This window comes from Chelonia mydas, chromosome 2 (genome assembly GCF_015237465.2).
Source record: "Chelonia mydas isolate rCheMyd1 chromosome 2, rCheMyd1.pri.v2, whole genome shotgun sequence".
Lineage (NCBI taxonomy): Eukaryota > Metazoa > Chordata > Testudines > Cheloniidae > Chelonia > Chelonia mydas.
Window position 1 is genome coordinate 205,469,100 of NC_057850.1, and position 18,905 is coordinate 205,488,004.

An 18,905-nucleotide genomic window follows, 5' to 3' on the forward strand; every position below is an offset into this window, starting at 1 on the left:
ATTATTGGATTGTACTGTATTAGAAGAGAAATCATTATATTCTGAATATTTTACTGCATTATCACTATATAAATGGATATTTTGTCATCTTATTGCATAGAGTTTTACATGCAAGTTGCTTATGAATGATAACAAAATCTCCATCAAGATAAAAAAGCTCTCTATAATGCTACCTATATATTGATCATGCTAAATTCTTGTAAGGTATTGATTAGACTCAGACAATGCTGATTATCTTTAAAGCATTACAAAACTAAATTATTATTTCAGCGGAGTAAAATGCATTAAAATTATAGAACGTACAAAGGGAAAGAAAAAAACATGCTTCTTATACATGGGTCGTTTGTGGTAAAATATTTTTCAGTTACAAGTAGCATGGCTGCATGCAGAGTATTTGAGGTATATCACAGAATGGCATAATTCCAGATTACAGTGTCTTGATGCGTATAATATTGCTGGATTAACAGAGGATCTATGCAATGTATAAATCCCAGCTCATAGATGTAACATTAGAACATAAAAAAGATTCAATTCTTTCCCCCAATGGAATCTAAAAATGTTGAGAATATTAAAGAACCCAGGAATAACTAAGGGAGACCTTGAAATTCTGGGATCCACAGTTTAGTTTGCATGCACAATTTTGTCCTTTCCTGTTTATCGAAAGACAATTATTTTAAGGGGCTCTGAGTGTGTTATGATGATATTTACAGTCACTGCGCACAAGTTTTCCTAACAGTAGCCCCGGTGCTCATTTGGCTGGAGAGGGAGAACGATCACTGCAATGTCACATGGGTGATGTGTCTTTGTTAGGCTCCACTAAAAAAACAAAATACATGCCTCAAAAGTGACTCTTCAGTCCCTTATAACTTTTTTATTTTTATTTTTCTGCATGTGTATTTTTTTGCGGGGGGCGAGGGGGACAGGGGAGGAGTTTGGATCTGGATCTGAGCTTTGTAGTTTGGACCCCGCCTCCAATTAATATTGCTTTTATAACGTGCCAGTGGTGGTAATATAAAATCTGGCTCAAATTTGCCAACAGTAAAGACTTTTTTCTTGAGAGGCCCAATAATGCAAACGTTTATGCAGATGTGTAATTTTACTGATGTGAGTAGTCCTATTGACTCCAACAGGACTATTTGCACAAATAAAGTTACACACTGCCTAAGTGTTTGCAGGGTCCATTCCAGGCTTCTTAAATGCTGTCTTCCCATTGACCTCAATGGGCTTGGGCCTTAGAACACTCCCTGCTTTGGTGTGCCAAGATCTGGACACTCATTGATTAGCATGAGTGCAGATCCTTATTTATCCAGCAGCACCAGCAGCAGAAGCAGCTATGGGGCTAGGACCATACTCTGAAAGCAACCATCCTTGAAAGAGTAACTCACAGCTAACAGTGCTGAAATGCTGCAGTTGTTCCTGTGAGCTACAGTATTTCACTTTTAAAAGCACAGATGTGCTCTGCATTCACTGTAGGGGTGTTCACAGGATCCCTTTTGCTTTTGCAGAACACCTTTGCATTCACTCACGTTACCCTGAAGATATCAGGCCAGATATAAGGGAGTTGGTTCTTTAGGGTGTCAGGTCTGCAAACACACCACAGGGGTTTCCTCACTTATTTCCACTTCAAAGAAGCATTAAAAATAATTTCACTTTATGACAGATTTTAACTAGATTTCTTTCCTCTGTGATGATTAATTAGGCATTTGTTATAATTTGCCATCTTTGCAGCCCGAAAAATAAATGTGCCCTTCTGCAAATCGGGCACAAACAAAATGTTTTGAAAAGTAATCACTTGTTAAAAAAAATGGAAATTGGGCTTCTGTGTTGTTAGGAATGTACACACATAACAGAGTGAAATTTAACACTGGTAAATGATCTGACTACCTCAAAGTGAAGTTTTTGCCTTCCTACAGTGGCCTTTCACCCTGCCCTTTCCTCCAATCTGAAGAGAGCTGATGTTGATGGAACATATAATGGCTCCTTTCCTGTGTAGTAAAGTCAGCAATAAAGCTCAGTAATTAAGGTGACCGGGGAGGCCCAGCCCAGCAGGCTAGTGGTGTGGCGAACACTTTTAGAACTTCAAACAATATCAAAGTCACTGAGAAACGGACCTAGTTCAGGACTGGTTTGAATTAAGCCTCACTTCCACACGCACTTTTCAAATCCAAGCTCAAACAAGAAAGCCAAGGCCTTCTGGATTTCATTAGAGCCAATTATCTTATCTGTTTCATCTCAGGCCTGACCCTAAGGCTGGCAAACAGCTATTCAGTGCGTTTGTGTGGTTGTTTGAGAAAGCCTCCAGCCAGCCAATGGCCTGAGGAACTGCTAATTAAAACACTGTTGCCCCCTGCCTCTAGTGATTAAATATTTTCAAGCTTTTGTAAATAATTTTTCCATTCTTTGCCCCAAGCCTCGGAGGTCCAATACATTCAGTAATTTATTTAGTTTGTCAGAGAATACTGCTGGAAATCTGACTATAATACAAATTTAGGAAACTTTTATACCTCTCAACTTCTGAAAGTGACATTTTATAAACGAGCAAACTATGTATACTGTTTCTGATGTAATTAAGTCCTAATGACCTTATTCTGTTTGAAGTGATATAGTGTATAACAGGGCTTACATTTTGTTGATGATCCTCATATTTCCTCAAATGTCAACACGATATCTAGGCTCAGGGACTTAATGAGATCATACATATCCTACAATTGATATTGAGGTACATATGTGGTCTTTAGAATTGTAACTAGAGGGTGGGGTCAGTGTTCCAAAGCCTGGCCTGGGAAGGATTGTATCCCAAGACACCATATTCAAACATAAAAATCTGCCAAGCTAGACTGAGAATACCTTATCCATTATTTATTATTATTGTTATTACTTGTATTACCATAGCACCTACTTCTCGTGGACCAGGACCCCATTGTGCTAAGTGATGTACAAACACAGAACAAGACAGTCTCTGCCCCAAAGAGCTTATAATCTAAGTATAAAACAAGAGATAACAGATGGATACAGACACATGGGGGAGTAAACGAAACAATAACACAATATTGGTCAGCATGATAGGCAGTGGTATCCGCTTGCCAATGGCCTAACCATGGTCAAGTTTTTTTGTTGGCATCACAAGGAAAAGCTTTAAGGAGGACTTTGAAAGAGGATGAGGTAGTTTTGTGGATGTTTACAAGGAACTCCTCCTAAGCGTGAGGGGCTGTGTGTGGGAGAAAGCACAAAGGTGCTCATGTGAAAACGTAACAAGTGGGCAATGGAAACTGACATCATGGGCTGCTCAGCTGAAATTTTGATACTGAATTAAAGACAATAGGTAGGATGGGGATAAGCCATGATGGGCTTTGAAAGTGAAGACAAGCAGTTTACGTCTGATGCAAAAGAGACAGGAAGTCAGTGGAGGGATGTAAAGGTGGGTAACATGGTCAAAGTGACAGGCTAGGAAAATAATCATTACAGCAGCATTGTGAATGCATATGAGAGGGGCAAGGTGGCATTTGTCAAGACAAGAGGAAAGGATGTGGCAGTACTTGAGATATGAGATGATGAGAGCTTGGAGTTTTAGCAGTGTGCATTGACAGAAAAGGACGTCTCTTAGAAAGGTTATGCAAAAAGAATCTCCAAGGTGGACATATCCTAGACGTAAGGACCTAGAGGGAGGTCCAAGTCAAAGAAGACATATTGGTTAGGGGCCTGAATGACAGGCAGAATGATTGTGTTAACCACAGTGAGTGAGAAAGGAAAAAATGGGGAAGACTTGGGGGGAAGATTAAGAGCTCCGTTTTAGCTATATTAAGCTTAAGCTGATGGCTAGACATCCATGAGGAGATGTCAGATGAGCCAAGATTTTAGTTTGGACAGAAGGAGACCGGTCTGGAGTAAAGAGCATACCATAGAGATGATAGCTGAATTTGTGTTTGTGGATGCACTTACCCAGAGAGAAAGTATATACGACCAATCCTTGTGGAACCCTCAGTGAAAGATGAACGAGAGATGAGGAGGATCACCAGAAGAACACACATGATTAAAAGCAATTAGAGAGTTAGGAAGAGAACAGAATCACGGAAGCAAAGGAACGACAAGATTTCAAGAAGTGTGTCAAAGGCAGCTAACAGATTCTGTTCACCAGAGTGATGAGGGTCGAGGATGGAATTGGAAGAGAAGAACTCCAGATAGCGATTATATGCAGCGCACTCAATGAATTTATAGATGAAAGGGAGAAGGGGCGGTAGTTGGAAGGGCAAGTGGAGTCCAAGGTAGGAGTTTTATGATGGGAGAGACTAAAGTATACTTGTATTGTGAGGGGAAAGAGACAGAGGAGAATGAAAGGTTAAGGAGAAGAGTAAAGGAGGAGATGAGAGTGGATGTGAGGGAGATCAGATGGGATGGGATGGAGTCAGTGGGACAAGTGGATGGTTTAGAGGAGGCAAGTAGATGAGAAACTTCTGTGTTTGTGACAGGGGAGGTGAAGAGAGTTGTAAGAGGGAAAGGAAGGCAAGCAGATGCTGTTTCAGAGAATTTAGTGAGTGCTTCTAGTAAAGAAAGAAATTTGAAGGGAAAAGGGTGCAGAGGAGTCTTAGCAAATACATTTCCATTGCTTAAAGGAAAATGCAAATGACTTGTTCTAATCATTTAAATAGCTAAATAGTCAACATATATATTGAAAAAATAAATGTTAAACCAGAGGGCTTGATTCTCCCTTTCACTTCAACTTTTACATGTGCTTTGGATTGGTGTAAATGATTGCACATCTTACTACCATTCTTATTTGGTAACATTTTACACCCAATTGCATGGTGTAAATGACAGAGAATCAGGCCCAGAATCTCCATTTGTTGAATGGTGTCTTTCAATGGTAGCTGGCATTTTGCTGATCCTCCCTAAGAGTGCATCTGATGGTGCAAAGTAGGAGTGAAATAATTGCCTTCCTTGTCAGTTACTGTTAGTCATTAGACAGTATCCGAGCTCTTCTAAATTCTCTATTTTTTTTGAGTTAGCATTGATTATATGAAAAAAATTATAGCAACAATGTTTATTTAAACTGTTTGATTTTCAGGGTTATTGGTGATTGGTTAGTTTTTTGTTTCTTATTGAAGAAAAAGCATTTATTGTCTGATAAATGGATATTGATTGTCATTTGAAAAACTGAATCAGCTGTAGCTCACGAAAGCTTATGCTCAAATAAATTGGTTAGTCTCTAAGGTGCCACAAGTACTCCTTTTCTTCTTCCCCAGGGAGTTAGTTAGTGGAGGGGGAGTGGGGGCAGGGCTGTGCTGATGCTCCTAAGCCCTAGGGAATGATGATACCTTATCTTGTGAGAATGGAAGTGGTGGAAGGGGAAAGAGATTATCATATTCATGGCCACAGTTCCTTCATCCAGACACCTCTTGCTGGGTATTTGTGAATAAACCCACAGAGTTCCTTATCAGCCCAATAACTCAGGATCACTCAGCATAGGATGGAGAAGTCAGACAAAGCTTGTAGCCTTTACAGTGCTACTGCTGTCTAATGCATTTTCTTTATTGTCATTCTTTTTTGACATGTTTGTATTTTTAAATGTATTGTTAATGTGTCTACAGAGACTCAGATAGGCAAATCATATAAGTTAAATAAATAATTAAAAGGACAGCAAATTATTTCAGCATATGTTGATGCAGGTGAATGCTTGCGCATTTTTTTTTAACTGTCGTTACTTGAACAGTTGTTTAAACATAGCTAAAATAACGAATTTAAAGCCAGATTCTACCATCTTTACCCTGTTAGTAGTTCCACCACTCATTAGCATTAATGAGATTACTTCTGGAGTAAGCTGTTATTCAGTGTGAGTAAAAATATCAGAACTCAGTCCTTAGAATATATACGTATAGAATTTACCCTGTAACAATGCCTTCTTATGATACAGCTGATTGATTCAGTCCTATGCCCTGATCCTCAGGTGTGTACAATTCTGCAGGTGTGTGGATAAAACGGAGGCCCACGTTTGCATCATCAAAAATAGACGATGGTAGCTTGCTATCTGAGCATTCTTTTATTACTATATGTAAAAAAGCAATTAAACTTTAAGACCTCATTCTAATACACTACCTCACACTGAGGAGCACCTTACTCTACAAGTAGTTCTATTCACTTCAGTGGGGCTGTTTGTGGATAAAAGCAGTATTGCCAATTTCAATAATCATGGGCCAGGTGCTCCAAAAACATGAGACTTAAAACAAAACAGGGTTCTCTTTTTTGTGGCCTGTTTACGAGCCCTTAGGGATCATGTTTTCAAGATTTTCTGCACAGCCATGTAGACTACAAATTTATGTTAAAAAAAATAAAATAAAAGCTGAAATTCTCACAATCACAGGATTCCAGGTGCTGTGACTTTTAATAAAAATACCATATATCATGGGACTCAGGATAAAAATCACAAAAATTGGAAACACTGAGTCAATTGCTTCTCAGCATAAGACAGTGTGTTAGAATATGGCCCTTAGAGATTTATTCTTCCTTGGAATGACTGCACAGTCATTGTTCGTAGTGACCTGAAGAAGAGTTCTGTGGTGCTCTAAAGCTTTTCTCTTTCACCAAACAGTTGGTCCAGTAAAAGATATTACCGCACTCACCTTGCCTTTTTCATGTATAGGTACTGAGTAGAATATATTTTGTATGAGAAAGGACGGAATTATGGTATGAACAATCTATGATACAACCACTCAATTCCTCTAGGATTAAAAAAAACAACCCCAAGAAGTTTGTGCTACTCAACCATTAGTACACCCATGTGCACATATGAGTACACATACATACACACCACAGATGGACATACACTGACATACACACTGACACAGGTGCTTGCACGCACTTCTCTGCAATCCAAATCATGTTTTAATGGAGGCAAATACTAATTCCACTTCTTTTTTCTTCTTGGAGTATTTAAAAAATGGTGGTGATCTCATTAGCTAAACTAACTAAAGAAGGTATGAAAAAGAACTATGTAACTGAAAGGCCTCTGTTGCTGCTGTTCTTGAAATAACACTTCTGTCTGATTCTGGATAATGGGCTTTTAATAAAAATATCCACCAAAGGAAAACAATTAAACAATACATAAAGCACTAGGGTGCAATCTAGTGGTTCTGTTACAGTCTGGAGCTCTGGAGCTGTTCCAGAGGAGAACATGTGGCGATAGATAGATAGATAGGCTATAGTATAGTTATCATAAGTTATTATAAAGAAACAAAATTTTAAATTAGGGCTGGACAACTACAAAATAAACCAGTGTTGATGCAGGACTTTACCTTCAGACCTGAGGTTTTGCCTGACCTAAATACTACAGATATTTTGACTATCAAGAAAAATCCTCTAATACCACTTTTTCTATTTAATTTCTTCAAGGACATATGAGGTGATATTTCTTACCTCTTCACCAGAGTATTCAAAACGTTGGCAAATTCATTCTCCATATATCCCTAGTCTTCCATTTTTTTGGCTTGACAGAAATTGGAAAATACTAATAATGCTACAAAAGCTCAGGTACATTCCTGCTCTTTGAAAACCATGGACATTGCATGGCTTAGGGTTTTAATCAAATAGTTTTTAACCTGAACCCCATAAACTTGACACATGCCATATTTTATTATCCTTTCTCCCCTACCCCCTAGTAGGCCATGTTAATAAAAGAAACTGTGCATCTGTAGGAAAGTAAGCCGACACTAATTAATTTCTATAATGAAAGGTTTCATTTCTGTAGTTCCAGTAGGTTAAAGGAGCTTCATCTGAATTTTAAAAAGCTGGTGCAATTAGGGAGACAAGAAGATTTAGAGTGTTTTGGTGAGAAGTTGGGAGTTCCAAATAAAAATACATAAGAGGGAAGAACAAGAGGTCACAGGATATAAGCACTGTTGCCACTTTTAGTTTGATGGTAAACTTTGAAGTCCAGCAAAATGATGAGAGGCCATTTTTGCACTGTTTCAAATGATTCCCTTCTCGATTCCTTATCCAGAGCAGAAAAAAAAAAAGAACAACCTCTCCCTACCTACCAATGCAAATCTAAATGTGAAATGGCACTGGTCACTCTGGTTTCTTCAGATCCAGAGGGAATGTCAGGAAACAAAGAAAACAGCACAGCTCCAAAATTTACCACCCACACTTTCAAAAATGTTACTAGAAAATCTCAATCCTCATTCAGGACAACTGAATAAACCACATTAGAAGCTAATATATTAAGCTATTTTGAGAGAGAGCATTCCAAACAAACATTTACATAGCAAAACAGCTCTGCATTTTAAAACCTTCTCTCTCACAGATGCTTTGTCCAGTTACCTTTACATTTTCCCCAAAACATTTTCTCTGGCAGAAGAACATACATGAGAAATTGTTTATGTGGCTATTTTCCCTTTGCACACATTCATCTGCAAAACTCTCTCCTGCAATGCCTTAGTATGATGATCCACAAAGTAACAAAATTACATAGTTTTAGCCTGAATAGAGGTGTGACTACTCTGACTATAGAAAAAAAAAAACAGGAGTACTTGTGGCACCTTAGAGACTAACAAATTTATTTGGGCATAAGCCTTCGTGGGCTAAATCCCACTCCCATGAAAGCTTATGCCCAAATAAAATTGTTCGTCTCTAAGGTGCCACAAGTACTTCTCGTTTTTTTTGCTGATACAGACTAACACGACTACCGCTCTGAAATCTGACTATAGAGTTATTTGTGACTCCTCTGTATTGTCTTTCTAATTTAGGGTTACATTGTGCAATTTTCACAGAAACCAGCATATGCATCTCATCTATTTATACTGTAAGTGATTCAGGATTGAGACTATCTCGGACCATATGCCTGGCACAAACTGAGGTCACCAGGCAAGTACATACAACAACACTGATCACTCTGGTTACAGTGTGTATGGTAACACCCATTATTTCATGTTCTCTGTGTATATAAATCTCCCCACTGTATTTTCCACTGAATGCATCCGATGAAGTGAGCTGTAGCTCACGAAAGCTTATGCTCAAGTAAATTTGTTAGTCTCTAAGGTGCCACAAGTACTCCTTTTCTTTTTACTGATTAAAGGATATCTAGTAATAATTTTCAGAAGAGGCAATTTCCTCTACAGAGGGATATCCATAGTGGAATTGATTCCATGTAGTCACTATACTAATGTCCTAATAGTTCACTTACTTCTAAGTGTAGCTAGGGAAAACATTATCTGTTGTCTCATATTTTATTTTCTTATTTTATCCGAAAAATACTAATTCTCAGCTAGAGATTTATGCAGCATTGTAGAATGGGCATACTACTTATTAAATAGTACCATAATTATATTGAAAATATTATACAACCATTATATAAATCAATAGTACGCCATCATGTGGCATGTTACGTTCACTTCTGATCTCAAAGATGACATTGCAGAAAGAGAAGGGCTTCAGAGATGGGTGACAAGTTTTAATTATATGGGTAGTTTGAAGAGTCTGTATTATTCCATTCCTGAGATATTTAGGGTTAACATAAAGTCTGACATCAGGTGCTAAATTTCTTGAAAGACCCATTATTTAATTAATTTTAACTCTCAAACTAATTAATGGATTTACTTGGAAATTCTCTGAAAATTCAGTCTATTCTCAAAGAATAAGTGCTGAATTTTTAGGGGGAAATGCTATATTTCTCATATCTAAATAAGAGGATGGGTGCCTGCTTTAAGTGCAAAACTCAGCTCAACCTTAAATCTGAAGCCACAAATGGCATCTCCGTAATACTCAGCTATGTGCTGGTCAGCCAAAAGGTCTGAAAAAGGTAGTGAGCATACAAATATAATATGTACTTCATACTGACCAATAACTTAGAGCAACATTTCCCAAACATGAAAGCTGAACCTCACTCCTCATTAAGGAAAATGAAACCAATCACTTCAATCCTTCTAGGTTAGCAGGGTAACATGGAGGAAACTAGCATTGCCATGACTCCTCACTCCATACTTTTGGAAAATGCTGCCTTAATGAGATTCTCTTCTTCCCATGAGTGAAATATCCTGAGAACTCTGGGCATAACTAAATTACTGATATTATTTAACACATGGGGCACATACTTTTAGGTAGTTTTGGAAAAATGAGTCAGCCATGAAGTAAGAAACTACATGTATGAATGGATACAGACATCTAAGTACTATTTTAATAAACAATTAGCCAATTTGCATGTACAACTGAATAAATGAGAGAGAGTGTCAGGCCTCATATTTATCCAGATCTGTCCCTCAATATTATTAACAGTTGTGTTTAGTGATGCCAAAACAAGCAAGCATAAAATAAAAACTAGTTGGCAGAATGAAAACTCTGAATTATTTTCAACATCAACTTTCCTACTTGTGTTATAGAAAGCTTTGTCCTTCTGTCTTTTAGCATCGAGCTAAATTTTCCACTTATCTCTTTGTGGTCAACAAATCAAGCACTTCAGTATGTGTTAAACTTAACATGAATAACCATACAAGCCACAGTCTTAGCAGAAACGCAAAAGAAACTGAAGGAAAAACATTTTCTTTTACACAATAGAGAGAGACATTTTCAAGCTGGCTGCATACATCTAAAACTTTTGTTTGTATTGAAAAAAATATGTGATCTGAACTCTATCTGTGCTGAAATGTGTTTTTGTTTTGTTTTGCACATAAATGAGTGTCTGTCAGTTTAAAGAAGTGATAAAACAGCATGAAACCAACATGGCAGCCACAAGCCAGCATGGTGGTTTTTCACAGCTCTCCTAGCACTCCCATGGGAGCCACTCATCCAGCACACTTTTAAAGTGACTGCTCTGTACTAGGCTTCTAGCTCATCTGCAACTGGGTTCACGGGTTCTTATACATGGAAGGTGGTTTGTTTTCACTTCTTCTGTGAATACTACAGGATTTTCCTAGGTTGCTTTAGAGGGAAAAGACTGAGATTTACTCTTGTTCAGCACAAATAAGACATGTTAATTGGATTCATCTGGTGATAGATCAGCATATCAGACGAGATGTGCATTTGTGTGCGTGTGAGTGCGGGTTCCTAAGAACAGATATCTACATAAAGCATTACATTCATGACATCGAAAGTATCAATGAAGGCCGAATACCTGACTATAAAACAAAAATCTAATAGAGGGAAAAAAGCGGGTGTCTGTTTGTATGGCCATTATTGTTTAGAAGGGCCTCTGTTGTGAAATTAGTGTCAATCAAGCAATAATTGGCACCCTACGCCATAGTTGCCAACATTTTAAAAAATGTGCCTACGGAAATTCTGGGAAGAAGCCAGAGCTCTGAGGACTGTTTGTATTACCGCTATCGGAGGGGGATTTGCTTCTACCTTGTCACTGCCTTCATTATGTTGGGTGGCATCATCTTGGTCCTCTGTGTAGCTCATATACCTCATTTTTTTCATTTCTCAACATCAGACCAGCTGACAGCTGATGCTCTTTTTACATCTTCTTGGTCCTGGCTTTGGCCCTATCTGTCTGGGTGTGCCAGCTGACGGCTGCTACTCCGACATTTTGTCTTTGGTTTTGTCTCTATCAGTGTCCTGAGTCTGTTGCTACTTCATACAACCTGTCCCACTGCAACTTGAACAGTTGCCTTTTGCCATTGCTTTTGGACTATAGGACCGCTGGACTCAGACCTGCTCACCAGCATGTAACAACCTCAGGTCCTCGGCTTTGTTGTAGTGGACTACCCGCTTAACTTGGCATTCTCTTAACTGTTTCTGTTTACCTGTTCTGCACTAGTGGTTGTTATTGTTTTGATCCTTTCCCTGATCATTTAGCTGCCCTTGCTATTTGGAGGCATTTCTCTAGGGATTTCTCTGTTTCTCTCAACAATCATTTCTGTAAGTTGAGAATGGGTCTTTAATTAGGGAATGTTTAATATCACCAATGTGGATGCCACAGTTCTCAGCTCTGTAACCTAAGAATTTATCCCCTCTTCTGCTTCTTGGTTTCAGGTAAAAAAAATCAGAATCTTTCTACATTCTCATTCTGTTGGGGTCACAGCACTCATCAAGCACCTTTGTCAGCTGTTCCAGTGTTTCAGGCATTATTCCAGGCAACAATATCTTCATGAAAACCCAGGGGACTGTGGACAGGCCATTGGGAAGAGCGGTGAATTGGTAATGAGTCTGGTTTACAATAAACCTGACAAATCATCTGTGGCCACAGAAGATAGAAATATAAAAGTAAGCGTCCTTCAAGTCAAGGGCGGATCCAGGGAGGGAATGACAGAGGCCAGGAAGAGCATGCAGAACCTCAGTTTCTGAGCTATCTCTTGAGGCAATGCAGGTCCAGGATGGGATGAAGGCCCCCATTAGCTTTGGGATTAGGAAATAATGGAAGTAAAACACCTTCCCTCTCAAGTTTTGAGGTACCTCCTCCACAGCCCCCATCCATAGGAGGGTCTGCACCTCCTGGGAAAGGAGTTGCTCATGAGAAGGGTCCCTGAAGAGGGACGGGAATAGGGGTGGGAGGGAGGGGTGGATAAAAATTGCACAGTATAACAAATTGCCACAGTATTTAGCATCCAGTGGTTCAATGTTATGCAGGACCATGCTGGGCTGACGTGAGGCAGTCAGTCCAAAAATAAAGGGGAAGCAGGATCTGAAGCAGGAAGTGGTATAATACCCTGGGGTGCACCTTCTAAAGGCCTGCTTGGACCCACCAGAGAACCTTTGTGACCCCGACGGGAGGTTGAGGTGGATGGAAATGGTTGACAGCACTTGTAACCTCTCTCTTTTCTCTGATAAGGTTCCTGTCTTGGAGGCGGAGCTGAGAAGTATGGCAGCTGTTGGGGCCTGAAGTGCTTCGTCGAATCAGATGGAGCACACTGGACTCAATGATCTCAGCAGAATCAATGGTGCCACCATGGGACCGGGGATGGAGGAATGGCCCAACGTGGGTTGCACTCCACCACCTTCCCCTTGCTTACCTTTCTTTGGCAGCAGCGAGCACCCTCTATCGGTGTGCCGCTTTTTGTGCTTCTTTCTTGGCACCAGGGATGGAGAGCAGTGCCGGGATGCACACAGTGGCGGAGGAGGACTTTGCACAGAGGCTGAAGTGCTGAATCCAAGGGGCTTAGTTCTGAAGCTGGTCTAAGAGCCGCTTGCATTAGGATATCCTTAAGTCTGATCACTCTGAGCTTCTTTGTGCAAGGTTTAAAGTCCCAACAAATTTGGCAGTGGTCTTACATGTGAGATTCTCCCAGACACTTCAGACAACTGGGGTGTGGGTCGCTCATGGGCGTAGGCTTAGCAACCATCACGGGCAGTAAGAAGGAACTGAGAGGGTGTGGAGCTGGCAGTGCCCCTTATACATGTGCATAAGCGTGCAGCACCAGAGGGCATCAGAGCTGGCCCAATGAATATCACTGAGAGAAAAATCTCTGGCAACAATCTGGCAAATAATCTTAGGTGTTCACACACCTAACGTGGAATGGACATGAGCAAGCACTCAACGAAGAGCTAAACTGGCTCTTTTTAAAGACAACTATATACAGAGATGCTGTATCTGCAGCTAGCATTCAAGCCAAGAGCACACAGACTAACTTTATGGTGCCTCCTCCAAACTCCTCCTTCCTGAAACCTGCGCTCCTCCCTCCAAATTCCATTCAGGTTGCTATATTGACAACTATGCTAAACCATCATCACAATTAGTACTAATTGTATTCATGATGGCAGTCTCAAAAGAGAGGCAAAGATTACTGAGGCAAATAGACTGAATTATCCTCTTATTCTTAAAGGAGTTCTATTCAGGGAAGGTTTGAGGCAAGGGGTGTGGTACTGAAGGGACATTTTTACGACTACACCTGCTCTTTTAGATAAATGGAGCACATCAGTATCCATTACAAACAATCCCATGCTGTTTAGTAGCATCACATTCACAAAAAGAGTTTCAAAATAAAATAATAATAACTTTAGAACAATGCAGAAGTGGTATCCACATTATTTGGACACAACTATGGGTTTTAAAGGGGCACTGTTAGAATGGCATTACCAAATTTTGACATAACAGCTAGATAAAATGTGTTAAGCTGCCTACATTTTTATGTGAAGGCATAGTAGTAAAATTAAATTTATAAAAGTCTGTTTTTTTTTCAAAGTTGGAACAAGTTGTTATTATATGGTTGCAGACTTGCTAAAATTATTTATTCTTTAATAAATAACAATATTTTTCTTTTTCTAAAATTTGCCTTTCAAAGTCTGAAGTCCTCTTTTTAGTCATGACACCAGCACAGCATGGACAGGAGCAAAACAAGCTTTTCCACAGTGTTCATGAATGTGCCTGAAACTTGACCTGTGGGGAATAGATTTAGGCTGGCTCATTAATTTCCTGTCTCTGCTGTCAGTGATAAGTATGGCAGTGGTCTCTGTGATGTAAACTTCTACCCATTAAAAAGGGCTGAGACCACCAACTCATTTCACATAAGCCATAATATGGTGACAATTTCACTCACTACCAACCTGGGCTGGAGTTGAACCAGGAACGTAGAGGTGAGAAGCACTATAGCCCAGTATTAGTCCTGAGTCAGCCAATCTCCTTGCTTTTATAAAATCTCAAACAAAGAACAAGACTGACCTTGGCAACAAAGTAAATGAAACTTTTAAGGGAGTCAAATTTTGGGGCCTACCACCTTGATAATGTCCCTTGAAATAACTGGCTGTTTGGTTAGACTGTTTTAAGTAAGGCAAATGGTGTAAGTAAAATTAAAACCCTTTTCACAAAAACAGTAACAGATTGTGATTTTCTATGTTTAGGGTTTAGGCTTTGAATTCAGTTGTGTGATGTCTAAATACAAAACCTTCTTGGATACTGTACATACCACTTCATGGACCACCCAAGAGTGTTACAGAAAAAAAAAGTTTTATATGTTTGTGGTATATTTGCTTTATCGTACAGGTTCAGAGTTATATATTTTAGATATACCATTTCAAATTATAAGTCTTGACAGGGTCAGAGGTACAAGTTAGTGGACTCACTGCCATTTTTGAACTGCAGCCATTACAAATTGAAGCCTGGTATTTCCCAGCAGTTACAGTTTGCCCAGTCTTGACTGGCACTTGTTCACCAAGCCCTTCCACAGCAATAAGACCAAATGCATTCTGCTTTACTGTGAAAGGAAATGATGTATGAAATGTAGGGCTGCTGGAAGTAAGTACAGTAGGGCATGTTTTAAATAAGTTCTTTCTCCTTTGGCCCCATGAAAACAGATTATCAAAAGCCAATGCTTCATGGCTGAAAGAGTGATTCATCATTTAGAATGAGATATTTCACTGATATTATGATGTTTCACAAGTACTTATTTTAAAGCAAATAACACCTTATTGTATTGCACAGAAGATACCATTCTTGGCCAAATCCATGAACCTTAGTAGGAGTTTTACCTCAGTAAGGTGTGAAGGATTTGGCCCATATTATACTTTACTTGGTATTTTCTATACTTCTATACAATTACAATGCAGTTAAAACTATGTATTTTTCTCATGCCGGGTAAAATTGTTTACATTTAACTTTAATAGTGGTACATGTGAGGAGGTAGATGTAAAGTTGGTTTACTGCTATCATATAATAATGATGTTTATCAGTGACTGATTAAATTATCAAACATTTTCTTGTATATTTTGAGTTGATGGCCAGAACAAGTAAATTGCTTGTTTATTAAAACCTATAATGTTTCCAAGAATCATGAATTTTATAAAAAGTCTAGTTTTATATATTTTGTAGTATATTAGCTATATAGTGCTGGTATAAAGTTGCATATTCTTGATATAACTTTTCAAATTGCAAGTCTTGACAGACGTCAGAGGTAAAAAAGTTAGTGGTCTTGTTGCCATTTTGCTTAAACAGTTATTTTAAACTAGTTCCACCATGGGTCATTTTTTATGTCTTTCAGGATTACTATAGTTGTTACTTGTGTGAGCTTTCACTCTATTGCCAGTTTTGGCACTTTTAGAAGGAAACAAGTACCAACCTGAATGCTGTTAGGTACTCTACATCTCCCATGGGGGGATCCAAGCCACCTGTCCAAGCAATATTTACATTATATCCTTTGCCAAGGCCTCTTCCAACCTGAAAAGACAGGGGTAAGTGCCAAAGGGGGAGGGGAGCAGGAAAAGGGGAGATGAAAAAAATAAGAAAACATACAAATGTGTGCTTTTGAAACAAACATCAAACACCATGTCAAATCAGCCCAGCCTTGTTTGACAGGGACTGTTCTGGGTTATACACTTGTTCTCTACTGGTCCTCCAGTCCCAATGGACAATTTGGTAATCTGGTGTAATTTAAAGCACCAGCGAAGGACGAGAAAATTAGGGGTAATCATGCAAAGCAATTACCTGAAAGATGCAAATAAAAATGGGTCTCTAAAGAAATAAACCTAACCTCATTTGGGGCTCCACTGCCAGGGAAGAAGTTGCCTTCATCATAGCGATGGAGGGAAACATACAGGATGCTGGGGTCAGCATAAAAAGCCTGCTGTGTACCATTGCCATGGTGAACATCCTAAAGGGGAAATTAAATAGATGACAAATGCAATAATGTCCAACTCGGTGAGCAGAGATAAGTTCTTCTCTCTCTCTCTCTCTCTCTCTCTTCCCCTCCCTCCTCTTTTCTCTTTCCCACTCCCTCCACCACCCCTATACTTCCTGAACTTTCAGGCAAATTACTCTTTAATGCACTCATTTTTTAAACTGGCTTCTAAAAATCAGGAAACCACAGTGAGCGTGCCCTGGAGACTCCAGATGAGCAGTCATTGAGAAATCCCAGTCCTTTTGTACAATTAGATATTTATACACCGGCTCTTTGTACTCCTTGCCTCAGTGATGGAATCTAGCATCCTGTTTTATGGAGGAATTTTATGACTTATTAACTGCCAACAGTTCATAACCCCTCAGGCTTAATTAACTAGCCTCACTGGCCTCTGAAGAAAGACTAATGTTTAAACTACAAACTAGTATTTTGCAAAAGGATCTATGGTTTACAGAGCATTTTCGCAATTCTTGACAGAACACTAACCATAAGTGCGTTCATTGATTTGCCAAGTTCCACTACTGAGGTCAAAGGCTTTGCGACCAGCTGAGTAAATTGGCTTTCTTGAAACATTCAGTTCAGTTAGCAGTCCCTCAGCAGTTAGATCCACATCAAAAGATGCCAGATGCAGAAGGACTTCATACTTCATTTTTGCAAAATCATGACGGCAACAGTCAAAGACATAGCAGTATGATCTCATTAGCTATTAAATCATCTGGCAGAGAAGAGCTGATAGTATGGTGCCTTCCACAACCAGGGAATGACCATAGCCAATTTGCGTATTTCAAACATTATATAACGGCCCGAACACCAGTGCACAGGAAATCTCTTTCTTTAAATAAAATATTTTAAAAAATATTTAGAGAATGAGCATATGATAATGGATAATGGTTTAAACTTTTCAAATTTCTTTTTTGTTTCTTCACAATTGTCTCATTGTACAGTATATGGTAAGATACGTATGAGGTTTTATAAGTGAAAAGGGAAACCCCAGGTGCACTGTGGTGGAGGAAAACTGAAGGTTTTGGGGTTTTTTTCTAAACTTCCACATTGAACCTTATAAGAGGCTGAAAGATTTCAGATGTTGATTCTGCTTCTTTACTCCATCTGAGTAAAAATATAGATTTCAAGAAGCTATACCGCAAGGAGAGTAAACAAAATATTTTGAAAAGCAACCCTAATGCTTTGACTGCATTTTCATTACAAACGAGTGTCCTTGGGTCTGGGCTGATATATAGTCTTCAGAAAATATTTTATTCAAAACCTCTCAACAAAATTGCCATCTGTTCATCATTCATCTATTCACTGTGATCTCTGGGCACCAGATACAAATTAAAGGAACATAAAAATAAATGATATAAAGGCCTGTGCTCTCCATTCTTAAGTTGGCTTCTACTGTCATGGGGTTTGATTTTTTTAATATGTTCTTGTTCCGACAATTTTTAAATTATAGGAATTAAAATAGACACTTGGGCCTTTTATATACTTCTTCATCTTCTATCCTGCAAAAAAATAATTTCCTATTGTAAACTTAAATTTTGCCAGTGAAAATAGTCCTGAAATGCCATTGAGTAGACAAAGATATCTGCATGGTAAGGATAGTGTATTCTACTATTAATCAGTTATATGGTTTGTGTATGGACTGGGTTCTGAGCCTATCCTTCTTGGATGAAATGTATGACTTATTCAGAAACTATGGATCAATCCAAAAACTGAGATTTATTCATAGGAAGGAATGAAAAAAGGAAAGCAGAAAGGGAGGTGTTTTTTTCCTCTGGCGTAGATGTAGAAAGTTTCAAAATGAAAAACAGAGAAGTTAAAGTTATATATACAAAAGCATTTCTGAACTTTAAGGAATGCACTGGACTGAATATTATTAATTATTATTATTATTATTATTATTACTATTATTATTATTGTAGTAGCCCCTACAGGTCTCAGTCAGCTTGGGGCCGAATTGTGCTAGCCACTATAAACATACAGCCTGGAAGGTCAATTAGAAATCCCAGGGTACATCTACACTTGAAATGCTACAGCGGCACAGCTGCAGCGCTGCAACGGTGCCTCTGTAAGTGTGGACCCTGACTGCATCCATGGAAGGGATTCTCCCACTGCTGTAGTTAATTCATCTCCCCAAGAGGCAGTAGCTAGGCTGATGGAAGAATTTTTCCACCAACCTAGCACTGTCTATACTGCGGATTAGGTCAGCATAGTAACATTTTTCAAGGATGTCGATTTTTCACGCTCCTAACATCTATGATTCGATGTTATCTTTCAGGTGAGACCACTAAGGGCAGTTCTCCTTTGCTTTGAATGGACATTAGTGCTCTCGTAGGTAATTAGTTACATTTGGATTGTGGCTTTGCCTCTATGTTC

At 39.0% G+C, this 18,905-nt stretch overlaps 1 protein-coding gene across 1 annotated transcript in view; it reads right to left on the reverse strand.

The window, feature by feature from the left end:
- The window catches only part of HDAC9 (histone deacetylase 9), a 686,372-nt gene that overhangs the window by 107,316 nt on the left and 560,151 nt on the right, over positions 1-18,905 (reverse strand). The window contains exons 21-22 of the mRNA XM_043541099.1: positions 16,383-16,502; positions 15,972-16,069 (exon numbers count right to left, since the gene is read on the reverse strand). Of these exons, the coding sequence (XP_043397034.1) occupies positions 15,972-16,069; positions 16,383-16,502 (218 nt within the window). The remainder of the gene's footprint in view (positions 1-15,971; positions 16,070-16,382; positions 16,503-18,905) is intronic.